General features: G+C 37.3%; 1 protein-coding gene across 2 annotated transcripts in view; it reads right to left on the minus strand.

The window, feature by feature from the left end:
- Positions 1-27,909, minus strand: part of med1 (mediator complex subunit 1) — a 97,833-nt gene that overhangs the window by 62,868 nt on the left and 7,056 nt on the right. For both annotated transcript variants that reach the window (XM_061966656.2, XM_061966657.2), the window contains exon 2: positions 27,690-27,833. In XM_061966656.2, coding sequence (XP_061822640.1) covers positions 27,690-27,705 — 16 coding nt within the window. In that variant the 5' untranslated portion in view covers positions 27,706-27,833. The remainder of the gene's footprint in view (positions 1-27,689; positions 27,834-27,909) is intronic.

The following is a 27,909-nucleotide window of genomic DNA, read 5'->3' on the forward strand; positions in this document are numbered from 1 at the left end:
TTTTTTTTTTTTTAGATATATGCATACTAGTTTTAGCTATTTGGCTGTTCTAGTTTTTATTTGTATTTATTTTTTATTATCATTTTATTTTAATACACTGTAGCACTTTGAGGTTGTTTACTCAATGTAAAGTGCTTTTTACAAATAAAATCTATTATTATTATTATTATTACCTCTGAAGATGGAAAACAGATATGTTTTTTTTTTGTTACAGTATGGACCACTAACGTACATAACATGCCATTTTCCTGTCTACACTATAAAGGCAGATTTGATTTTGGTGAAGAAGGGTAGTAAGATTGTAAGATGTGTGTGTTTGTGAGAAGAGGGGTGGGGGGGGCACAACAGATGGTGCGCCACGCTGCGAAAGACATCGGCTGCCATGGGTGGGAGTAGGAGGGGGGAGGCTTAGGGGCGTAGGGGGGCAAGTGGGGGCAGATAAATGAAAGTGGTAAGAGGGGGACTTACTTTTTCCCCCCATAGTGCCAGCGGGGATGATGATGATGACGAGTGTGTGTGTTTGTCTATGTGCATACCTCCATGTGTGCAGATAGACAGCCACATTGTCTCATCATCATCCCCACACACACACACACACACACCTGCACACAGCTAGTGGGAGAAAAAAAGCGGCAATGCTGGAAATTACTTTTAACCCAGTTGTTGTGATGAACAACAAATTGGGATGGTCACGTCACATTAATCAGCCTGCAGCCAAATGAACATGTGTGAAGGAAACGTAATCACTCAATGAACGTGTTAAAACATGTGCTCAGCCCCGACTGCAAACTTACTTCCCAGCACTCACATCACTCAGCCCCATCCCTGCACACCTTTTGCCCACTAGGACGAAACCTACAAACCCATCGTCACTGGCATCTTTCTAGATGAGCTAAATAACGTGCTTTATGCCACTTGTATTGTACCGATGGAGATGATTTGAGTAAAATATTGTTTTTGAGTAATACCGTATCGTTGAAATCGTTCTAAAATCGAATTGTACGGTCTAGATCGGGGGTCGGCAACCCGTGGCTCGAAAGCTGCATGCGGCTCTTTAGCGCTGGCCTAGTGCACTGCAAAAAGTCAGTGTTCAAAAACAAGAAAAAACAAAACAAAAATGGGGGGTATTTTATTTGAACCAAGCAAAATTATCTGCCAATAAAACAAGAACATTTGGCTTGTCAAGACTTTCCAAAACAAGTAAAATTAGCTAACTTCAATGAACCCAAAAATATCTTAAAATAAGTATTTTCTCACTAATAACAAGTGCACTTTTCTTGGTAGAAAAAAAAAAAGAGACCTTTTTGCTCAATATGTTGAAAAATATTCTTAAATTAAGTAAATGCTAGTGCCATTATCTTGACGTAATGATATGCGCTCGGCATTACATTTCTTGAAACCAGCAAACTTATACTAAAAACTAATTTATTGTTCTTAATGGAAAGGCAACAAGGCAACCGCTTGTTACTCTCGGGGTCTCCTAGTCGCTCAGGTCTAAAAATGCATTTTTCCAACGACAACATGACATCATCGCGCCAAGTGCGTGCTCTTTCAGTCAATTAGTGCGCATATATACAGCCCGGCCCCCGGTCAAAATGTTTTTAAATTGTAATTTTGAAGAATTTATCTGAATGTGGATGAACTATCTCTGTTCAAAATTGTTTGAAATGTTTAAAGATTAACTGTCAGTTTACTGTACTGTGCCAACTGTACTACTATATGATTACGTGTTTTCTATTGTTTCATTGAAAATACAACAGCAAAGTCCATTTGGCTGTCATCTGTTTTAATTATGAGACACAATCGTGTCAAAATCATGATTTTTTTGTTCATGTTGAAATAAGAAATTATTACTTTAAAAATGTAGTTTTATACCTGTGGGTGTTGATGACACAGCTTTGCAACACTTGATATTGTAGTTTCAAGCATGTTTTACTCAATATAGGTCATAAAATCTCAGCAACAAGCTGTAATATCTTACTGAGATCATTTAGGAATCCCAAAACACTTAAAACAAGTAAAACACTCTAACATAAAATCTGCTTAGTGAGAAGAATTATCTTATAAAACAGAAAATAAGCAAATATCACCCTTATTTGACACATTTAATCTTACCTAGATTTCAGTTTTTGCAGTGTGGCTCTCTGGAGTTTTTTTTTTAAAATGTACGGAAAAATGGAAAGAAATGAGGGGACAAATATTTTTTTGGTTTTAATATGGTTTCTGTAGGAGGGCAAACATGACACAAACCTCTCTAATTGTTAGAAATCACACTGTTTATATTAAACATGCTTCAGTGATTAGAGTCTATTTGGCGAGCGCCGTTTTGTCCTACTAATTTTGGCAGTTCTTGAACTCAGCGTTGTTTGTTTGCATGTACAACTTTGTCCGACTTTCTAAGACGTGTTTAATGCCACTTCTTTTTTTTGTCTCATTTGTCCACCAAACTTTTAATGTTGTGCACGAATGCACAAAGGTCAGCTTTGTTGATATTATTGACGTGCTAATCAGGCATAGTTGGTCAGTGCATGACTGCAAGCTAATCGATGCTAACATGCTATTTAGGCTAGCTGTATGTACATATTGCATCATTATGCCTCGTGTGTAGGTATATTTGAGCTCATTTCATTCCCTTTAAGTCCTCTTAATTCAATTTATATTTGCATGTCTCATGACACATTATCTGTATGTAATATTGGCTGCATTTCTGATAGTTGTTAGTGTGCCATGTTGTTCCAGACCACAGCAAACGTTACCCATCTTGCAAAGATTGTAATAAATCCATTAGAAGAAGACAGCCTGCCCTTTCCTTAAACTTGGACACACACATCTATACCTTTGGCCATTCTAAGCCAGTCATTTTCAGGAGTTATCTCGCCCTCTGAGAAGCCTCCATTTTACTAAAATTGTGTAGAATAAATATTACATTTCAACATTTCTGTCAACAAAGATTTGACACATAGTCATTTCGATAGTTGGCTACTATAGCTAATATAGACACACTTACAATAATGTGTTGTCTTTATTATAACACTTATACAAGGCTTTTAATTTTTTGCGGCTCCAGACAATTTTTTTTTTGTATTTTCGGTCTATTATGGCTGTTTCAACATTTTGGGTTGCCGACCCCTGATCGAGATGAGCCAAATATTGATCTTATATTTCACTTCTTTTTCGCTCTTAGAGATCCTAACCCAGCAGGCACAAGACATTGATACATCGTTGATGATACACACATGTCCTTTAAAACTGACTTTGATACAACGTTGCAAAATAGTTGTATTTTTAAATTGAGACAACGTTGATGTCCAACATTGGATCCACGTTGTTGGTTGGAAAATGACCACATTTCAAAGGTCAAATCAACGTCACAACCTGACATTGAATAAACGTTGTCAAAAAGCATGTTGTTTCAATGTTGTATTTGTGTTGTAGAATGTTGGTTGGGATACGACCAAAATTCAATGGTCATATCAACGTCAGAACCCAACATTGATTAAAGTTAAGTTAAAGTACTAATGATTGTCACACACACACTAGGTGTGGCGAAATTTGTCTTCTGCATTTGACCCATCCCCTTGATCACCCCCTGGGAGGTGAGGGGAGCAGTGGGCAGCAGCGGTGTTTGACAAAATGCATAAAAAAGGGCATAAAACATGAAAACATGTGCTAACTTTCTATTGACAGATCTTAAGTTGATCTAGAGATTTAACTGTGAATAATAAAAAATAAAAATAAAAATATACAGTATATATGACTTATTTTTGACATTTTTCTGACTGAGACCCTTCCGGATCCCAAGGACTAAACTTGAGGGTTTTGATTTTGAAAAATAAAAACATCAAAATAGCCCCCTCATGCTTTTATTTTTCAGTAAGCGGCCGTCCGTGGAAAAAGTTTGGACGCCCCTGTTCTAGACTTTGAATCGAATCACACTGTTCAAGATAAGCCCATAAAAGTCGTATGAGAATCAAATCATGTCATTCTCGAAGACACAAATATTGTGCTTGGATCAACCCTAAAATTGTTCATGAAATGATCCGTACCATTCTAGACCAGCCAAATACAGATTTTGAAAGGAATCGTATTGTTCTTGGTGGGGTTGGATATCTTTCATTTTTGAACCGATACGGTACCAATTTGTGCTACCTGGGAATTAATACCGGTACTAAACGGTGCCAATTTTCGATAGATTTGTCTGTGTTCATGTGGTAATAAATCTTAATTGTTTAATAATAAAATCCAAATTCATTTATTCAACATTTAATTTGCTATTAAGCTGATTTTGCCGGTATTTATGTCCAAGTGTTTATACTGTAAGTATAAAAGTTGTTATTCTTAGCACCAGCTAAAAATATATGTAGATCTTACGTTAAAAATGTAGTCGCCAAATTTACAGTGGTTTTTACACTTACAGTATATTGTGAATTGAAATACGGTACACTTGTTATTTTTACGGTAAAATTCAGGGTACTGCGCTGCCATTTTCTGTTGTTGTAAAATATACTGTTGTTTTTACAGTGCTTTACTGTAAATTGAAAAACAGTACCACAGTTATTTTCATTATCATCCAACTGCGGCCACAAATGGGCATTCTTGTGCTGGTGGGGGTTCCTGTTTTCGCAGACTGGAACGCCCTGTTCTTATGTTTCAAAATATGTTCTTCAGTCTGTACAGGTTGCGCGGAACTATCCTAGAAATAACTAATTAAGCCATCTGAAGAACGTTAGTCCAATTAAGGAGTTGGTAAAGGGAAAAGGCCAAAGTTATAAAAAAACAAAGTGTGGCGTTACCTGTTATATACTGGCAAACTTTTATTTTGAAGGCGGGAATGTGGCTACAGGATGTGGCTGCGAGAAATCGTATGCATGGAACAGATGTTAAACAAATAAAGACTTGCAATGTAGAATAAGCCTTGTCATCTGTATGAACCCTGTGTATATACAAAATATGACAAAAAAAAGAAATAAACAATGGCCTACTTACTGACATAATCTCTCATCATATATTTTCTCTGGACAATGACGTGAAAGTGCCAATATGGAAGGAGAAATGACATCATAAGTCTTCTGAATTATTACGCTACTGGTCGATAAAATGCTATCCAAAAACGCCATTGGGCGTTCTTGTGTTACAGCGGAAACGCCCAGGCCGCAGCTGGATCCTTCTTGTAATTTCTAAAGTAAAATTCTGGCGACTGTGAAATCTACTGTTGTTGTTTAACATGGCATTACTGTAAATTGACAAACGGTACCACTGCTATTGTTACAGTTTGGCAAAATTTTTTTACTGTAAAATCTATGGTCATTGTTTTTAAAGTGCACTACTGTAAATCGAAAAAAGTTATTACTTATATTTTTACAATGAAATTTTGGCGACTGAGCTGTCAGTATTTCACCGTAAAACCTACTGACTGTTTTTACAGTTCTTTGATTGCTAAATTTCGAAGTGTAAAAATGCTAATGCTAATCAGTAGTATATATATGGCCTATCCAATGTAAATTAGCATTGAGCTAACGCATTTTGAAAAGTAGAGCCTTGCTTTTGAGCTCTTTCTATCAGGCATGCTTGCTCTGTTGGCATAGACCAGTGTTTTTCAACCACTAGTGTGCCGTGAGATACAGTCTGGTGTGCCGTGGGAGATTGTCTAATTTCACCTATTTGGGTTAAAAATATTTTTTGCAAACCAGTAATTATAGTCCGCAAGAAGGCTATGCAGAACGAAACTAAAACTGAACTGGCTATAAAGTAAACAAAAACAGAATGCTGGACGACAGCAAAGACTTACTGTGGAGCAAAGACGGCGTCCACAGGGTACATCCGAACATGACATGACAATTAACAATGTCCCCACAAAGAAGGATAAAAACAACTGAAATATTCTTGATCACTAAAACAAAGTAGATGCGGGAAATATCGCTCAAAGGAAGACATGAAACTGCTGCAGGAAAACACTAAATAAAGAGAAAAAGCCACCAAAATAGGAGCGCAAAACAAGAACTAAAACACGACACACAGGAAAACAGCAAAAAACTCTAAATAAGTCACAGGGTGATGTGACAGGTGGTGACAGTACACCTACTTTGAGACAAGAGCTATTGATTGATTGAATTATTTATTTCAAACCTGCACAGTACAAAAACACACTTCTTTTTTTTTTTAAACATTTTGGCAGGGACATTTATGCAAGGCTTGAAAAGGGGTTGGATGAAGCAGATGCTTATAATATCCCAACCCCTCTCACTCACTCCACATTTAACATAAACAATATAATACAAGAACAATACTATACAAACAAAAACAAGAAAAGCTCCTGTACACTAACAATACAATAGTACCACTGTTACTATGAGACAAGACAAGACGAGACAAAACACACACACACACACACACACGTACACACACACACAGGCCCAAACACTCTCTGACCATACACCTCTCTCCCATCGCTCTGTGCTGAGGGCATCACTCTCTTTCCTCCTCGTACTTCTTCAGTACTTCTTTTTTTAAAAGTCTTTTCAATTTAATCATATTAGAACAGGTTTTTAACTCGTCCCCTAAGTTGTTCCACAGAGTGACTCCACGCACTGAAATGCACATTGATTTTAAAGTTGTTCTAAATTTAGGAAAATATAATTTGTTGTTTCCTCTTAGACTGTAACTATGGTGAGCATCTCCATCCTGGAATAGGTTCTGTATATTGGATGGTAGAGAGTTTTGGGATGCCCTAAACATAATTTGAGCAGTTTTAAAATTGATCACATCGTGCAGTTTAAGTTGCTTTAACTCCATGAATAGTGGATTTGAATGATGTAAGTAGTGAACATTGGACACAATCCTAATGGCCTTTTTCTGCAGAGTGACTAAAAGCTGTAAGTGGGATTTATAACAATTTCCCCAGACTTCAACTCAATAGTTTAGATATGACATAATAAATGAATGATACAATAAAAGCAGAGCATTGGTGTTCAATAAATGACATGATCTCCTCATCATTCCAACACATTTAGCAACTTTTGTCCTTAGGCAACTTATATGAGGCTTCCATGATATATTTTCATCTATTACCACTCCTAAGAATGAATTTTGTTGAACATATTCTATTGGTGTATCATCAATAACAATCCTGATGGGTATTTCACTTTTGCGATTGCTAAAGAGCATGATTTTGGTCTTCTTTAAATTCAGAGACAATTTGTTGGTATTAAACCAAGTTTTTAACTTGATCATCTCCTCAGTTACAGAGGCCAGAAGTTGCTTCAGGTCGTCACCTGCACATGTGATGGTTGTGTCGTCAGCAAAGAGGATGAACTTCAGCAGTGTTGATACTTTACATATTTCATTGATATACATTATAAATAGTGTGGGTCCCAGTATCGACACCTGGGGGACTCCACAGGTTATGTTCATGAGTGTAGATTGATGTTGGTCGATCTGAACAATCTGCTGTCTCTCATTCAAGTAGCTCTTCAGCCATTTCCCTGCCACTCCCCTTATGCCATAGTTTTCCAGTTTATTTACCAAAATCTGGTGGTCAATGGTATCGAAAGCCTTTTGCAGGTCAATAAAAATTCCTAAAACAAATGTGTTTTTCTCGATACCATTAGTAATGTTCTCTATTAGATCACTTAAAGCTAATGAAGTTGACCTATTTTGTCAGAACCCATATTGACAATCAGATAATAATGTGTGCTTTTCAATGAAGCCACGAAGTCCATTATCAAATAATTTTTCCAATATTTTTGACAACTGTGGCAGAAGGGAGACGGGCCGGTAATTTGTGAAGTGGTGTTTGTCTCCAGATTTGAAGATGGGGATGACTTTTGAGAGTTTCATTTGTGAAGGAAATTGTCCAAGTTGAAAAGATAAATTGCAGATGTATGTGAATGGTTTGATGATTTCTTCCGCTCCTGTCGAGGTCATAAATGTCACGTGATGTTTTGTTCTTGCTTTTCTGAATAATCTCTAAGACTTCCTTTTCGACAGTCGGAGTAAGGAACATCGAGTAAGGATTTTTTCCAATAAGTTCCATGGGCTGTTCATCATTAATTGGGATTTTTTTTGCCAGCTCAGGGCCAACTTTAACAAAAAACATATTGAAGCTGTCCGCAATCATCTTCTTGTCACTTATAATTTGGTCGTTCTCAACAAAAAACTCCGGATAACAAGGACTGTTTGAACCATGCCCAATAATTGTATTTAATACCTTCCAAATTCCCTTTATATCATTTTCCTTTTGGATTAATAGTTTGGTGGTGTATTCTTTTCTGCTTGCTCTTAATATGCTGGTTAATTTATTTTTATATGTTTTGTACTTTTGTTCTGTTTCTATGGTTTGATGCCTAAAAAAAGTCCTATATAAATAATTTTTGTTTTTGCAAGCGTTCGCAAGCCCTTTAGTTATCCATGGAGTTTTTGTGGAGTTAGTTATAGTGCATTTTTTGATGGGGCAGTGTGTATCATAAAGTGAGAAAAAAATGTCATGAAATAAATTATAAGCTGCATTTATATCTGACGTTTGAAAAACAGAATCCCAGTTGTGTTTCGCTAAATCATTCTTTAGTGCTGTTAATGATCTTTCTGTTGTGTCTCTACGATAATATTCACTATTTACAGGTTTGGATGTTTTGCAGTTAATATTGTACACTATGAACACGGGTAAATGATCACTAACGTCACTCACTAACAAGCCTCCAGTTACAGTATGATCTACAATGTTACAAAATATGTTGTCAATAAGTGTGGTGCTGTGTGTTGTGATTCTTGTGGGTCGTGTGATCAGTGGGAATAAGCCCATGGAGAACATGGTGTCAATAAATTTTGCTGTGTGTTTGTGTTTATTAGGATTCAAAAGGTTGATATTAAAGTCACCACATACTATAGTGATGCATGCTTGGTTATGGTTTAAAGTCATACCCAACAATTGCGAGAACGACTTTTTATTGTCAATATCAGCTGCTGAGTTTAATTTTTTAATGTTTTCTGCTGGTGGTGTGCCTCCACATTTTTTCAATTAAAAAAATGTGCCTTGGCTCAAAAAAGGTTGAAAAACACTGGCATAGACAATTAACAAGAGGCAGTCCGCTACAAATATGCTTGTTTGCCCGGCAAATGCTCGAGCCGTGCAACCGGACGTGATGTCACCTCCAACAAAGGTATCAAAATATGGTACCGTTTGATATTTCAGTATCCGGAATTTGCTCGGTAGTTATACAAGTAGTAAAAGTAATTACATTTTATTATAGTAGATAAGCCGAATATTGGCCTCGAATTTAATCAAATTAAATTGTGGTGTATGTGAACAATTATAGGCCTAATCACAATACAGCGATTGTGACGTAATTGCTATATTAGAAAAAAATTAGTTCGCTTTGAAGGACAAAGCGCCTAAATTGGGACACAGCCAGCATATTTCTATCATTTAGCGTCTCAGACATACGACACACACACACACACACACACACACACACACACACACACACACACACACACACACACACACACACACACACACACACACACACACACACACACACACACACACACACACACACACACAGGCAAGCACAGGCCAATAAACACACCAGCCCAGTTGGTATATATGGTGCTGCCTACTGAACAGATGTTGTGGAATTTCCAATGCAAAAACCCCTCAATCCAACACACATGCATACATATGAACACATACCCCCCCCTAGCTGGCCCCGCCATCAACATGCCATGTGGCGCTCCATTCCCTCTGGCATTCCAACTCGGGCAACTCCGCCACGTCTGGCAACTGGAGTAGAGGAAAGCACATCCACAGCGTCAAATCCAACGCATTAGGACAATGGAGCGTCACTTTTGTTTTTTTTGAAGCATTAAACTGAACTATTTGCAGGTGCGCCTCGTATACGGTACATAATTATATCAGTAGGAGCGAACACAACCTGTCACACTGTTAGTCTGCACATGCCACGCTACCAATCCACTTGGGAACGCCGGCGGAATCCCAGTTACCATGGAGATGTCCAAGCTGTAATAGAATATCAACTTGAGAGAGATTAATTCAGGGGGAAAGAGTTTATTTATTCATCCTGTTGATGCACTTCCTCATTCGCTCTGATGTTTGGCGTCCATTCCCTTGCACTTCCTCTCTTAGTCAACGGTGCACCAATTAAAGGCAAATAACAGAATTAAAGAAGGTACACCTGCATAAGCAAAAACAAAAAAGTTCAGTTTTGACTGAAACTGTCAGAAATGTCAGCCTGTTTATAACCTCTGGTTTTCATCAACTTTTCTTTGTTACTTTTGCAGAATGATGTTTTGATTTTTCTAAGGCTTTTGTAAAAAAAAAAAACATGTTTCATACACTGCAAAAACTGAAATCTAAGTAAGATTAAATATCTCAAATAATGGTGATATTTGCTTATTTTCTGTCTGATAAGATAATTCTTCTCACTAAACAGATTTTATGTTAGAGTGTTTTACTTGTTTTAAGTGTTTTGGTCCTAAATGATCTCAGTAAGATATTACAGATTGTTGCTGAGATTGTATGACCTATATTGAGTAAAACATGCTTGAAACTAGAATATCAACTGTTGCAAAGCTGTGTCATCAACACTCACAAGTATAAAACTACTTTTTTAAGGTAATAATTTCTTATTTCAAGCATGGGGGAAAAAAACATGACTTTGACTCAATTGTGTCTCATAATTAAAACATATGACAGCATATGACCAAATTTTCTTGTTCTATTGGCAGATAATTTTGCTTCGTTCAAATAAAATACCCCTCATTTTTGTATTTTTTTTTCTTGTTTTTGAGCACTGACTTTTTGCAGTGTAGAAGGTGAAAATGATAACTATATAACCACAAATGTAACTTCTTAAGAAAGAAAAGAAAGCAATTAGTTTTATTTTATTTTAGTTTTACTAAACATTAACTTTTGTTTTATAACGTATGAGTTAGAGCAAATTAAGGCCCGGGGGCCTCATGTGGCCCGAAAAACTTTTCAATCTGTCCCGCCGGACATTCCCAAATAATATTTTTAGATCTTTAAGATGGAAACTGTAGCTGCCATTATGATGTGCAGTGATGTTTTCAAATGACCGTAAGTCTTGATCTATACAAAGTATTTAAATGGTTGGAATCTAAGCTTTTGCATGATATACTAGATACTATGGTCATCTAAGTCACAGCAGCTCAGACGCGGCACCAAGCAGTGTGGGCGTGGTTTGTTTCCACAGAGTGTTTCCAGAGCGGCCAGCCTGAAATGTGGGTGTCAGGGACAGACGCGCAAGGAGATTTTTACAACAAAGTTCTAAAGCTTAGTGATATATCAGCAGTGTTGGGTTAGTTACTGAAAACCAGTAACTAGTTACAGTTACTAGTTACTTTATTTCAAAAGTAACTCAGTTACTAACTCAGTTACTTACACCAAAAAGTAATGCGTTACTGTGAAAAGTAACTATTTAGTTACTTATTTTTTTCTTCTTTTTTTTAAGGCTCCCATTAATGCCCTTTTAGCCTTCGTTTCAGTACTGTTATTGCACTGGAGAATAATACAATGTGTTGATCAACTTGACATGCATTTGCATCACTGAACTCTGCTAAGCAATGTGGTCTACATACAACACACAAAGACAAAGATATGTTTCAAAGGGCCAATTTATTTCAGGCCACAACAAATTGACAAAACTATTTGAAATAGCTGCAACATAACATACATAAGTAACAAACCGCATAATAACAACATAGCTGTAAAGCTGGCTTCACCCAAGGAAGGCACATATGACATACACAAAGCCTAATCAGGCATTTTTTTTCTCTCAAGGAATTGTGAAATAAAATCATGTATTCAGGAGATCAACACTGTAGTGAAGCCCAGAAGACTCTACACATTTCCCCAGTTTTAGTTTAGAGAAAATGAAAGATTGGCCTGGCCCACTAGCATCCCTCTTTATGTTTGTGAACGTTATAGTCTATACATTTAGAGTGATGTGATAATCAAACACTCTAGAAGTCTAGAATGAAAGAGTATATAAGAGAATTGACAGTGTGTACCTTCAATGATGAGCAGAGGCAGAGTTTGGAGTGTTTTCTTTAGCTCGCTTTCCATGTTCATGTACTCACTGTCCAGGTACTTGGAACATGTTTTCTGTGCCATTTGTTGTTTGACGCCGGTATCATGCTATTTAGCTGCCAGAAAACGGGTGACTCCACTGTAGAAATAGCCTGCATGTCTTCTAGCACATACGCTGCAATGGCTCTATCAATGTTGTCCTGGCTAGCATTGCCTCCGTTAAAATCCTTAGGTGGAGGTGAAGTGGCATCGGAGTCTGTGTCTCTCTTTACTAGCTTCGTCAAAGCATGTTGCTTATGTGGCGTGGCGAAGTTGGGAGAGTGGCCGTGCCAGCAATTTGAGGGTTACTGGTTCAATCCCCACCTACTACCATCCTAGTCACGTCCGTTGTGTCCTTGAGCAAGACACTTCAACCTTGCTCCTGATGAGTCCTGGTTAGTGCCTTGCATGGCAGCTCCCGCCATCAGTGTGTGAATGTGTGTGTGAATGGGTGAATGTGGAAATAGTGTCAAAGCGCTTTGAGTTCCTGAAAAAGGTAGAAAAGCTATACAAGTATAACCCATTTACATTTATGTAGCTGTTTCAGCAGATTTGAATTGCTGTTTTGGCCAGTATTCCCGGGTGCGGTCACTGTTGCTACTCACTGCTCCCCTCACCTCCCAGGGGGTGATCAAGGGTGATGGGTCAAATGCAGAGAATAATTTCACCACACCTAGTGTGTGTGTGACAATCATTGTCACTTTAACTTTAAGTAGATGGGATCTTTGATCCAAGACACAACTTACATTTAACTAAAATGTTATTTTCTTTGTGCTCGACAAAAGAAAAGTAGTGACAATGTATCCATGTTAAGAACCTCGACTTCTGGCTTCGCCATGATGTCTTTTTAGTTGTTATGAGAGTAGCGTGTGTGTGTGTGTGGCCCTTTAAGAAATGACAGCATGTGAGGTGAGTGACGTCAGTGAGTGAGTGGGCGAGAGAAGTGAGGAAGCGCAACAGTGGATGTGTGCAGGTGCTCTAGCTTGGTGGATGGCTACGTGCAAGACACCAATAAAGTCACAAAATTGCAACAAACCGCCGGCCTCGTCATTCACCCTCGAGTCCGGAGCTGTAAAGACCCACCGCCGGGTAAAGTGAAGGGTGTTAGCCCCGAAGTACATAGGCCCTGGAGGAACGTCTCCCCTGCGCTCCGCTCCTCGGTCGAGGAAAGCACGCCTTTTCTTTTCCTTGTGAGACAGAAAGACGACACTTCTTCTGTTTCTAGCCGATACTACATTAAAAAATAACGTAAAATAACGCAGTAACGCATCATGTAGTAACGGTAACTGAGTTACTGGATATAAAAAAATAACGCGTTAGATTACTAGTTACCGCCGAAACTAACGCCGTTACAGTGACGCGTTACTTAGTAACGCGTTACTTAGTAACGCGTTAGTCCCAACACTGTATATCAGATATATCAGATTGTAGGTAGGTTGTTTTTTTTAACCTTGACGTTCATATTTCACTGTGTTTGTTGCATTTTTGTTGCGTTTCGCTTGATTGTAAAATATGTCGATCCAGAGGGGGTGTGACGTTCATATGTTGTCAATATTCAGTGTTTTATCGTTCATAGTTAATATTGTAAATCACACATTCTTTATTTCCATGTACATTCTGGGTGTCTCATTCAGTAAAAAAAAGTAAAATTCCATTCCGTTTTTTAAGGCGGTCTGTCATAACGTTTTTAACATTCAAACAGACATTATTGTGAGGTTTTGTACTAGTGTTCCTAAAAATAGATATACCGGCCCCCAGACACATTTTTTTCTCTAAATTTGGCCCCCGAGTCAAAATAATTGCCCAGACCTGAGTTAGGGTGTGAGAATGTTATATAAAACCTACATCCTCTACTAGTGCAGTGGACCCACAATCAAAACTAAAACAAATGGTAAAGGCACACATTTTCAATCAGGCTTTTTGCTGATTAATTTAAACTCTTTTTAGGTTATTAATTATTATTAAGTTTTTCATACATTATTTTCTATGTTATTTATTGCTATTATGATTACTATTATTATTACTATTTTATGCTTGTATTTATTTATTCATATTTAATTTTTACATATATTTTACATCATTTTTGGGATGACGGTAATTTGTAGTTATGGCGTTTTGCCGCGTTTTGTTGTCAGTATTGCTGTGTGTGTGTGTGCGTGCATGTGTTTTTTTTAAACTGGTTGTAAAGCAATTTGTGATTGATAGAGACATGATTAGTCACTCCACACAGAGTAAAACATTTTAAGATCTGTATAGAAGGAGAAATACACCGATATTTCAAGAATGTATTTATTATACATTTTTAATATTATACCGTATTTTCTGGACCATAGGGCTCACCGGATTATAAGGGGCACTGCCGATGAGAGGGTCTATTCAGGTCTTTTTTCATACAAAAGGCGTTAAAGGGGTCATATTATGATTTTTTTCTAAAAAAAATGGGCCGACAATCCTTCAAAGTCATACTAAAACATTTTGATAGATTTTTGAGTGCCGTGTGTAATGTTCTTTATTTTCAATGGAACATTTAAAGTTTTGGTGTTGTTTACTGGCGCCATATTGCAGTCTACACATATCTCTCATGTATGATGACTGCCATCTACTGGTCACACTTATCACTACACCATGTACCAAATAAAATTGCTTCGACGTCGGTAAGCACAACCAGAATTATTCCGTACATTAGGCGCACCGGGTTATAGGGTGCACTGTCATTTTGGTAGGATCTTTTATCATTTAGCCTTGGCGCAGGTTCGCAGTCATTCTAGCAAATTATTAGCAATGCTCTCAGTATGATGGAGTGCAAGTCAAGTACACCTCTGCCAGCTCAAACCACAATATTACAAATGTTACATTTATCATTAATAAGCATTATATTTGCAGAGGCAAAATTGTTGATATCCCCTGGATCCTACTAAATGGTGCAGGTGTACCTAATGAAGTGTCTAGTACATGCATATTACAAAAACAAGACAACAACTCGCCCACGTCATAACAAAGCACATTAGGCCTTCAGTTTGTTTTGAGATGACTCCATCAATCACGGCCAAGAAGTCCCGAATGTGCATCCATCTTGTAAGCACTTTTAGAGCCTTCCCGAACGCTGGCACACCGTAAAAAGTGACAAGTTATGACTCTCGCATGAGTCAATCCTCATGTCACATTCATTGGAGTAGTCCGTAAGTTCATAATTGGTGGAGTGTTTATGTTTCTATATGCATAAATTCATTCATGAGCGCATATGCATGAGCATATGTTGGATACCAGCAGGTCTCTACGCGACCCTCGAGTCTCCCCCGCCTAATTCAATGGAAGACCCCCCAACGCCGCCCTACCTCCCACGCGGGGAAGTGAGAGCTCCTATCTTCTACGCTCCTCTTCTGATAATCTCTTTTAATCTAGAAAGGCGGGTGCTGTCGACGCGCCGCTGAGACGGCCACTCCATTCTGTTTGCTCGCTCTCGGCAGCCGAGGAGGGCCTTAGGAAGAGTGAGAGCTGGATCGAAAACAAAAAGTGAAATTGAGTGACGGAACATGAGTTGGCGAGGGACAGCGGGAAAGACGCTAAGATATTCACGACAGCATTATTGGCCGTGAAGGACGTCACTAACTGAACGTCCTTGACTTAAATCGTATTGTTCTCGATAAGAGGTCTTCAACGAGGGGGTCGTGCCATTTTTGGTTGTTAAGACTTTTTAAAAGCTAGCGACTAGCGCGCTAGTTGCCAGCTAGCAATTAGCGGTCTAGTTACCTGCTAGAAATTAGCGCACTAGCTGCCAGCTAATTAATAACAGTGCTATACTGTTTTCTTTGAATATCTTAGTATTGCACAATAACATGGTACCTTTAGGACCAGTTTAATTGATAACACAAATTTATACAGCATATATAAGTAGGGGCCACTCCATCTCTGTATACGTTTTTGGAGTCTAGCGCACTAGTTGCCAGGTAACGATTAGCACTCTAGTTGCCATTGAGCTAATAATGGCGCTATACTGTATTCTTTGAATATGTTAGTATTGCACGATAACAAGGTGTCTTTAGGACACATCACTCCAGCTGGCAGCTCGTGACTAGCGCTCTAGTTGACAGCTAGTAAATAGCGAACTAGCTGCCAGCTAGCTAATAGCGGTGCTATACTGTATTCTTTAAATACCTTAGTATAGCACACAAACAATATACCTTTAAGACCAGTTAAATTTTGTACAAGATATATACGTAGGTGGTCCCTCCATCTATCTATAAGTTTGGGGGCCCTTGGCCTGGATAACACTGAAGACCTCTGTTCTAGATAGATGAAACAAATATCTTTGAGCCAATTTATACTGTGCGAAGTGAGCCCAGATCTACAAAGCTTTCCGTGCGGGTAATCGTGTATAGCAGCCTTGTGAGAATCCAATAATCTAATTCAAATGGCCTAAAATAAGTTTGCGATATTGACCAATTTACATATTTTGGGGACTTAAATTGTAGTGGTAAAAAAGTTCAATAATTGATTATAAAAAAGGTAAAATATTGTTAACTACTGGTTAATGCTCTAATCAAAACACATCCTTAAACCTGTACACGGCAAATTATTTGCCACTTGCCAAAATTAGAAATGTTAAAATGTCCTTAGTTTTAAGAGCTATTTACTTATTTTTAGTCACTGACTTTACATCATAATCTTAATTTTAGCATTCTTTTTTTTTTTAATCTATTCCAGTTTAAAATCAAGAAAATAACTATTTAAATAGGATATTTTGGTTTTCCCCACATACAAAAAAATCTTGTTTAAAGATTCTGCAACATCCCGAGAATGCTTAATTTAAGAATTGGAAGTTACATAATGCTTGTTTTTAAAATAAAATACATATTTCTATCTTAAAAGTCCTGCTAATTTCTACATGTAAAAATCTTAATTGCATTATGTCGTATCAAGTAAAATTAACTTGCTGCATGGACAGATAATTTCACTAATCTACTCTTTTAATCTTAATTTTCTTTAGCTCTTTTTGCAATGTAATTAGTCTCTTTATCTTAATTGAACTGCTGAAATCAAACAACTTTTGCACCATATTCTTATTTATTGCGATGCATGAGTGACAACGGCTCGTAACTGTGAAACAATTCTAATCGCTCACTTAAAAGAGCCATTCATAAGGCTTGACGCGTTTGCAAACGTCTGATTGTTACCAGCGAAAAGCCAAAAAAGGGTCCTGGTTGAGAAGTACTGTCTTATATGATAACAATATTGTCTTTCTAGGTGTGGTGTACTGTTCTAGGTGAGCCAAATATGATCCTAAAAACACAACAATGCCACTCAGCCAAATATTGTTCTTGAATTGACCCATAGAATTCTCGATGAGACTATATTTGTTCTTGTGGTGTCCCTTACAATACACGTGAAAAAGGGCTGGGCGATTTAATAGAAAAATAATTGAACCCAAAATTTACAGCTCATAACCGATTAATAAAATATTGGGCTCATCTACTAAACTGCTATGTTGTTTTTTCCCCATCATCAACAATGCTTAATTGTTGATGATGGGGAAGGGATCTTTGGTTCCTTCCTGCACACATTATTTGTGTTTTTTTTCTCTGAACCTTTTGATGATATTACGGACCGTGGATGGTGAAATCCCTAAATTCCTTGCAAAAGCTCGTTGAGAAATGTTGTTCTTTAACTGTTGGACAATTTGCTTACGCATTTGTTCACAAAGTGGTGACCCTCGCCCCATTCTTGTTTGTGAATGACTGAGCATTTCATGGAAGCTGCTTTTATACCCAATCATGACACCCACCTGTTCCCAATTAGCCTGTTCACCTGTGGGATGTTCCAAATAAGTGTTTGATGAGCATTACTCAACTTTCTCAGTCTTTTTTGTCACCTGTGCCAGCTTTTTTTATTTTCTAAATGAGCTAATATTTGCAAAAAATAACGTTTTCCAGTTGCAACATTAAGTATCGTGTCTTTGCAGGGTAAGCTCTTTGAGAGAATGCCAAGAGTGTGCGAAAAAGTAATTAGAGCAAAGGTTGACTATTTTGAAGAAACTAGAATATAAAACATGTTTTCAGTTATTTAACCTTTTTTTGTTAAATACATAACTCCACAGGTGTTCATTCATAGTTTTGATGTCTTCAGTGACAATCTACAATGTAAATAGTCATGAACATAAAGAAAACACATTTAATGAGAAGATGTGTGCAAAATGTTTGGCCTCTACTGTACGTCAGAGTTTGAAAAAAATAACTCTGTCTTGTATTCGTTATGCTATGAGATATGTTATATTTTGAAATACATGCATTTTTAAATTTTAGCAGACATGTTAAGTATATATTCGCACAAAATATCGGTATCACCGATACCAGCCTGAATTTTACTCTTGTATCGCATCGGAAAGTAAATCAGTGCTATCGCACATCACTAATGAATTCCGTGTCAGCTGTTTGGACACACTTTGGCTACAGTAAGGACCCCACTAAAGAGTCAAGTAGTAGTTGAGAGTTAAATAATTGTGCATTAACCTAAATGGAGGTAGAAAACTCAATGAATCATGTTTCTGATTTGCGCCATAATCGCCCAGCCCGAGCAAACGAGCATCCCTCAGCAGCAGCAGACTGCGCCCACCAGGTGAAATCCTCACACGGTCAAACGTGCACTTTGGAGGTCAGAGCCACACAAACCTGTGGGTGGCGGCTTGAGAGTGGCGGTGCAGCGATTAAAGACCCACGTCTGCGTGTGTGTGTGCGTGTGTGTTGGGAGCATCTGCGTGACACCATGGCTGTGTGTGAATTCAGTGACAGATGTTCATTAGTCTTTGACAAGCCCCGCACTGCTCACGTCTCAAAGCAGCAAAGGCATGAACATAAGGACCAGACATACTGCCTTTCATGTTTTTTATAGTGTTATTTGACTAAAATACCATTGAAATGGTCTTACTTTGGATTTCTAGTACTGCAGAATATACTGTACCACCGATGATATGATTTCCCATGTACTGATAGTGGCTACATATACCGCACAGACTGCAGGGATACAACATGTCACATCATACCGTACATAATTAAAGTCCTTTTTTTTTCATTTCCATGCTCATCTTTAAAAATCATCCGGTACGGATCCCCAATAACGTCTGCCCAGTCATTGGGTCCACATAGCTATACTCTCCAGCACAAAACAACAACAACAAAGTGAACCTATAATGAGTATTAAATGTGGAATAATTCATTGACACATTATGTAAACAAGGGTGGTTAGAGATGAGATTTATGGCTCTTTGAAGGGTTCTTTAGAACAGTGTTTTTCAACCACTGTGTGCCGTGAGATACAGTCTGGTGTGCCGTGGGAGATTATCTAATTTCACCTATTTGGGTTAAAAATATTTTTTGCAAACCAGTAATTATAGTCTGCAAATTATGTGTTGTTGTTGAGTGTTGGTGCTGTCTAGAGCTCGGCAGAGTAACCGTGTAATACTCTTCCATATCAGTAGGTGGCAGCCAGTAGCTAATTGCTTTGTAGATGTCGGAAATAAACAAAAGGTGAGTGCCCCTAAGAAAAGGCATTGAAGCTTAGGGAAGGCTATGCAGAACGATAATAAAACTGAACTGGCTACAAAGTCAACAAAAAACAGAATACTGGACGACAGCAAAGACTTACTGCGGAGCAAAGACGGCGTCCACAAAGTACATCCGAACATGACATGACGATCAACAATGTCCCCACAAAGAAGGATAAAAACAACTGAAATATTCTTGATTGCTAAAACAATGTAGATGCGGAAAATATCGCTCAAAGGAAGACATGAAACTGCTACAGGAAAATACCCCACAAAAAGAAAAAGCCACCAAAATAGAAGCGCAAGACAAGAACTAAAACACTAGAGCTGTATTGATGCATGGTTGGTTATGGTTTAAAGTCATATCCAACAATTGCGACAACGACTTTTTACTGTCAACTGAGTTTCGTTTTTTAAATGATTTCTGCTGGTGGTGTGCCTCCGGATTTTTTCAACGCAAAAAATGTGCCTTGGCTCAAAAAAGGTTGAAAAACACTACTTTAGAAGACATTCCTTTTAAAGAGTCGTTCAAAGAAATGGCTCGTTTTTTTTTTTTATCAAGGAAACAATCACTGGTAGCAGTTACAAAATAAGATGTGGGTCAGAATAATTTAGATTTACACAAATATAACTCTATTGGTGGAAATTATTCTGAAATATTGACTATAACTTTATATTTGTTGGATTTTTATTGTGTACATTGCAAACTATTTGCCAAGATCTAGAATATTATTTCTAAAAAATGTCCCTTGTTTCAAAGAGCGAGATACTTATTTTTAGTCATTGACTTTACATCATAATCCACATTTTAGCATGTATAAATGCTTGCTGTCTATTCTAGTTTAAAAATGTTAAAATTTAAAAAATAACTATTCAAGTAAGATATTTTAGTTTTCCCTACATAGGAAATCTTGTTTAAAGATTCTGCAACATACAAAGGATGCTTAATTTAAAAATAGCCCGATGAATAGTGCAATTCTAGTTTTAATTCAATTCTAGTGTAATTCAATTTCTAGATATGTAAATCAAGTAAAAATCAACTAGTTGCATGTACAGATCATTTTACTAGTTTCAGTAGTTTCTTCTTATTTTCTAGTTTTTTTATCTTATACTTTGTCAGCTTTTTTTTTGCAGAGTAAATTGGTGCCTTATCCGAATGCTTTGACAGTGACATCACAATTTTCATTTCGTTTATTTTTCATTTATTTATTTATTTCAGGCAATGACATAAAAAAGTACAAAGTTGACAACACATAATAATATACATTAATATAGTGCGAAAGGTAATGTATAGTATTTTGAATTTTGTCTTTACTTAAAAGAAATTGCTTCAGAAGAACATTTTAACAATACCAAAATAAAGCACAAATAATTTGTATATGTGTATATAAAATGGTTCTCAGTGGTTCTCAAACTTTTTTCACCGAGTACCACCTCAGAAAACACTTGGTTCTCCAAGTACCGCCATAATGACCAACATTAAAATACAGTACAGTAGAGTAGTAGGCCTAAGTATTAATTAAAAAACAAGGCAGATGTTTTAATGAATATGCATATTCAATATTTTTGGCCACTGTAACATTACACACAGTAACATTTTGTTTGAATATAGGAAAATATAACACTGTACTTTAAGCAAGCGATTCTTTGGCATACCACTGGATGAAGTCCGCGTACCACGTAACACGGTTTGAGAATGGCTGAACTAGAATAAAGACTAGGGCAAAATAAAAATGCAAATACAAAATTGCACGACCCTGCCTGGTATGTGTATGCTTGAACAATGTGTACTTCAGCACAATAAACCCAAAAAGTGAATTAAACCCCCCCAAAATGGCGTGGCGCAGTGGTAGAGTGGCCGTGCGCAACTCGAGGGTCCCTGGTTCAATCCCCACCTAGTACCAACCTCGTCATGTCCGTTGTGTCCTGAGCAAGACACTTCACCCTTGCTCCTGATGGCTGCTGGTTAGCGCCTTGCATGGCAGCTCCCTCCATCAGTGTGTGAATGTGTGTGTGAATGGGTAAATGTGGAAGTAGTGTCAAAGCGCTTTGAGTACCTTGAAGGTAGAAAAGCGCTATACAAGTACAACCCATTTATCATTTATTTATAAAAAACAATTAATGTTGAAGGTAACAAAAAAGTGTATCCAAATGCTGATATGTTTACTTTGACTCTGGCTCTTTTTCTAGTCCAGTTACCAATAACGTGCATAAAAAAACCGGCTCCCAAACAAACGGCTTGCAACAGCAAATCGATTCTTATTGTTCACATAAAAGAGACGTTCAAAAGACTTGATTCATTCGCGAATGTCACATCTCTACAGGGGGTGTTCAAAATGTGGCTCCTGAGCTAGTTTTTGATAGCCCTCTGTATGTTACAAAAATAGTGTCAACACATTACAGAGGAGTGTAAGGAGAAGAAAAAAAAAAGTTAATAAAAATGATTACGCAAAAAGATGAAATTCTGCCCAACGTCAGACCAACACCAATAATTGTTTAACGCAACTTTAAAGTATATTTAAGTGATTTGCATTTATTAAGAATGCTAAATAAACACCAATTTAGGAATATCAAAGTGGCCCTTGCATTTGCCAATTTTGATGTCGGCGGAAAAAATTCACACACCCACAAACAGGAAGTGCAAACAGAAAAAAAAATGTCGGGTTTACACTAAAAATGAATGACAGCTGTGTCATTTTGGCCATTCGTTCACATAGTGCTTTGTAGTGAAAAAACTTATTTGGAGTTTGCTTCAAAATGACCATTTTTTTAAAATGGCAATGCCTGTTATTTGCTTATTAACAACAAAAGTGGACATTTGCGCATGTCAAGTGTTAAGTGTAGGTAAGTCAAAACAATGACTGACCACTTTGCAGTGTGCCTCTCCAGCATACTTGCCAACCCTCCCGAATTTTCCGGGAGACTCCCGAAATTCAGCGCCTCTCCCAAAAACCTCCCGGGACAAATATTCTCCTGAAAATCTCCCTATTTTCAGCCGGAGCTGGAAGCCACGCCCCCTCCAGCTCCATGCGGACCTGAGTGAGGACAGCCTTTTTTCATGACGGGAGGACAACAGGGTGACAAGAACTAAATCATCCAGACTAGAGATAAATTGTATTATTATGTTTATCTTACCTAAAAATAAATATATTTATTAATTAAAAAAAATTTAAAAACCTAAATACATTTTTACTATATTTTGCTAAAAACATCAAAATTAATTGTATTTTTATTTGTATTTTTTCGTGACTCCTTATTACATCCAGCCATAGAATTATACATTAAAATAAACATATTTGAAATAATTGATTTTAAATTATCATAATAATTCATTTAAAATGACCATATTTAATTATTAAAATAATTGCATGTTTATCAACAACTTTAGCATTTTATTCATTACATTTTGAAACTCTCAGAAGCCAAGTTATGTTATATTCCTTAATATTTATGTATGCAAGTTTGAAGTATCAATTATCTAAACACAGTTTGTTTGCATATTTTCAGGATGTAGATATCTATATATATATATATATATATATATATATATATATGAAATACTTGACTTGGTGAACTCGAGCTGTCAATATACTCCCCCCTCTTAACCACGCCCCCAACCACGCCCCGCCCCACCCTCGACCACGCCCCCACCCCCCACCTCCCGAAATCGGAGGTCTCAAGGTTGGCAAGTATGCTCTCCAGTATGGTTGTTTTTTTCTTTCTTTACAAAGCAGCATCGCCCACTACTGGCCTGGCATGCATATTGCAGCGTTTTTATTTGTGTTTTGTGTGTCCAATCTTGGAAATGTGTTGACCAAAATCTAACCTTGATGTTGGAAATTACAAAAGTAGGCATCTTAAAATTGCATTCCGCAAGCTCTAATTGAAATTGTGTGTCCGCATCTTTAATGCTTACAAGCTGTGTCTCCAAGAAGCGTTATTGTGTACTTAAGCACTTTTTACATATATGCTCTAACTCTGCACTTATCCAATAGATACCATGTATCACATACAACAACGTTGGTATCGTTACCAACACTGGCATAGCTATAAAGTGCTGGCATTACATTAACTTTTGAACATCATGCTAGGTTATCCTGTTTGCTAGAGATGGGTACTGTTCACATTTGAACAATAAGGTACCAATTCCTGGTACCTGGGAATTGTTATGGTTGGTATGGTTTGAGTTTATTTCAAACATGTATACAGATACAATATGATACATCGTGCAATCCACACATTCTCATTTTTTTTTCAACATGTTCAAAAAGGAGTAGGACAAAGCAAAGTATATTTAATCCCACCCTTTTTCCATTTCATGGCAATTAGTAACACATTTGTTCACTTCCTGTTCTCATCTTGTAACACAATTTACATCAATTCATTCTAAATACAACTGCTCTCTTAGTTAAGTCAGTTATGATCCACATGAGATGAATATTATCTCATTTTTAACAAAGTTCACAATGTTTATCAAAATGATTCTTCCTTGTGCTTTGTAAACACTTGCAATTTCAACAACACCTGCTTGACTTCTTTACTTAATCCATTCCATAATTTAATTCCACATACTGATATGCTAAAGGTTTTAAGTGTTGTGCTTGCATGCAAATGTTTTGATTTACATTTTCCTCCGAGATTGTATTTTTCTTCTTATTTGGAGGAAAATTGTTGTGCACTCAGGCTATGGTTTGCTTTGTACATAATGCACCAAATCACTGAGTTTTAGTATTTTGGACTCAATAAATAAAGGGTTTGTATGTTCTCTATATCCAGCATTATGTATTATTCTAACTGATCTTTTTTTTTGTAACACAGTTAGTGGATGAAGTGTACTTTTGTAGTTATTTCCCCATATTTCTGCATAATAACTCAGATATGGTAACACTAGCGAGCAGTAGAGAATATGGTGAGATTTTTGGTCCGAGACATATTTTGCTTTAGTTTTTATTAATAATGTATTTCTTGCCACTTTATGTCTTGTATTTCCATATGAGATTTCCAGTTCATTTTATCATCTATTATTACACCCCGAAATTGTCTTTCAATCTTTCAATGTCTATACTCTGTCTATTTATATTGTAACGATACAGGTACCAATTTTTGGTACTTGTGTGTGTGTTAATAAATGTTAATTGTTTAATAATACAATCTATTTTGTTGATGTAACATTTTAAAATGAGCTGATTATCCTAACTGTGCTGTCCAGTTTTCTTATTACATTTCTGGATCTCATTTGCAAGTCTTGTATATCAGACTGTGCATGCCTTTGCAATTCCAAGACATTAGAGTGCAGTATAGACTATGGCAGTGGTTCTCAACCTTTTTTCAGTGATGTACCCCCTTTGGACATTTTTTTTAATTCAAGTACCCCCTAATCAAAGCAAAGCATTTTTGGTTGAAAAAAGAGATAAAGAAGTAAAATACAGCACTATGTCATCAGTTTTTCTGATTTATTAAATTGTATAACAGTGCAAAATATTGCTAATTTGTTGGGGTCTTTCTTGAATTATTTGGAAAAAAAGATATAAAAATAACTAAAAACTTATTGAAAAATAAACAAGTGATTCAATTATAAATAAAGATTTCTACACATAGAAATAATCATCAACTTAAAGTGCCCTCTTTGGGGATTGCAATAGAGATCCATCTGGATTCATGAACTTAATTCTAAACATTTCTTCACAAAAAAAGAAATCTTTAACATCAATATTTATGGAACATGTCCACAAAAAATCTAGCTGTCAACACTGAATATTGCATTGTTGCATTTCTTTTCACAGTTCTTTTTGACAGACTTTTTTTAAAATCTCACGTACCCCTTGGCATACCTTCAAGTACCCCCATTTGAGAACCACTGGACTATGGTGTGTTATCAAGCTAGGAAGTAGTCTTTGCCATTAAGCAGAATGTGCCAATCTAGTTTTATGTTGCACCCTACAAAGACTTTATACCAGGCCTGGGCAATTATTTTGACTCAGGGGCCAAATTTAGAGAAAAAAATGTATCTGGGGGCCGGTATATTTATTTTTAGGAACACTAATACAAAAACTCACAATAATATCTTATTGAATGCTAAAAACGTTAAAAAACGGAATGAAATTTTACATTTTCTACTGAATGAGACACCCAGAATGTACATGAAAATAAAGAATTTGGGATTTACAATATTAACTATGAAGGATAAAACACTGAATATTGACAACATATGAACGTCAAACCCCCTCTCAATCGACATATTTTACAATCAAGCGAAATGCAACAAAAATGTAACAAATAGTGAAATAAAAAGGTGAAGGGTAAAAAAAAAAACCCACCTACGATCTGATATATCACTAAGGTTTAGAACTTTGCTGTAAAAATCTCCTTCCGCGTCTGTCTGACACCCGCATTTCAGGCTGGCCGCTCTGGAAACACTCTGTGGAAACGCTCCCCATCCACACTGCTTGGTGCCTCGTCTGAGCTGCTGTGACTTAGATTACCATAGCAACTAATTAGATTATCATAGTAACTAGTATATCATGCAAAAGCGCAGATTCCAACCATTGAAATACTTTGTATAGTTCAAGACTTACGGTCATTTGAAAACATCACTGCATATCATAATGGAAGCTACAGTTTGTCATGACTCGGTCCTGGGTGTTTGCTTTTCCGGAATGCAACGGAAAGTTGGCTCGGGCGAGACGGGAATGTAAATACATGATTTATTTAATATATCAAAAAAAAGTACAAACGAAAAGCGCGCACAGTGGCGGAGAACAAACTATGAAACCAAAAGACTATAGCAAAAAAAAGTACAAACAAAAAGCGTGCACAGTGGCGGAGAACAACTATGAAACCAAAAGACTATAGCATTAATAAACAAAACTTACTTGGCATGGACTAAAAGGAGCAGCATGAACGATGGACATGAAATCAAGTGTCAGAAATGTGCCGAGCATAATTGTGGGATGTCACCAGCCAGACAAACTGAAAACAATGAACTTAAATACTACAGACATGATTAACGAAAACAGGTGCGTGACTCAAAACGTGAAACAGGTGCGTGACGTGACAGGTGAAAACTAACTAAATTATTTGGGTATGTCCGGCGGGCCAGATTGAAAAGCTTAACGGGCCGCCTGCGGCCCCCAGGCCTTAATTTGCCCAGGTCTGCTTTATACTGTAAGTTTTGTACCCATTACAAATTTGCAGTTTGATTGTAAAGTGCATCTTAATTGTAGTTTTCATCACCAAATTTGGAGGTGTTGAATCGCCACATAAAATCGCTAATGCTAATCAGTAGCATGCATATGGCAAAGCAAATTAGCATCAAGCTAGCCCATTATTGAAAAGTGGAGCCTTACTTTAGGTTAGAGTGTTTTCTATCAGGCAAAGAAAACCCCTGGAGGCAGTTTGGCTAAGTGCTCCTCGAGTGTGTTTTGTTTGCAACCGGTTGAGTCATCACGAGCAACAAAGGTATCGAAATATGGCACCGTTTGATTTTTACGTAAATTGATACCCGGTAGTACTGACGGAATTTGGTCAGTACCTGTAAAAGTATGGGTAACGTCTGAGCCTCTGAGCACATCTACTCTCAAAAGTGAAAGAGATTATCATTTTTTTTGCCCATTTGGTGCTCATAAAGAGAGTAGGGACACATATTACTGTCAGAACACCATTAAAAAGTCACTTTTGCATAAAAGGGGACCTTTAAGAGACGTCTGCCAACACTTTGGTCCATTTAACGTACATTTGCAAGAAGAGGCGAGTGCAGGGATGAAGTGTGTGTGGTGAGAGCTTGTAAGTGTGTGTTACGTGTAGGTGACCCGCCAATAGCACCAATAGTAGCCAGGCGAGGGTGTGATGTTCTTGCAAAAGTTGAATGTGTTAGCCAGAAGTGACCAGCCAAAGCAGGGTGAGAGAAAAGGTGACGTGTAAGGACGGGGGAAAGTGTAATTTGTAATTTTTTTTTACATTTTTTTTAAAAAGTGTGGGATGAAGAAGAAGCCGAAGAGAACAGAAATGTCCAGAAAAGTAGAGGACAAGGCAATGAGTTGGATTGAATACCATGTGACAGGTCCATCTGGGGGTTTGCCCACCCTGCAGCGCCGCAAAAACCCCTCAATATGGACGCCAATTACTGCTGCCCGCATGACCGTGCCATGGCGGTGTATTCTCCTCCTCTTCCTCTTCGCTTCTCCTTCACCATCCCTAAAAAATAAATAAATAAATAATATGGAAAAAACACACACACACACACCATCTGTGCAGAAACAAAGCTCACCAC

The sequence above is a fragment of the Nerophis lumbriciformis genome, linkage group LG11 (assembly GCF_033978685.3).
Source record: "Nerophis lumbriciformis linkage group LG11, RoL_Nlum_v2.1, whole genome shotgun sequence".
NCBI lineage: Eukaryota > Metazoa > Chordata > Actinopteri > Syngnathiformes > Syngnathidae > Nerophis > Nerophis lumbriciformis.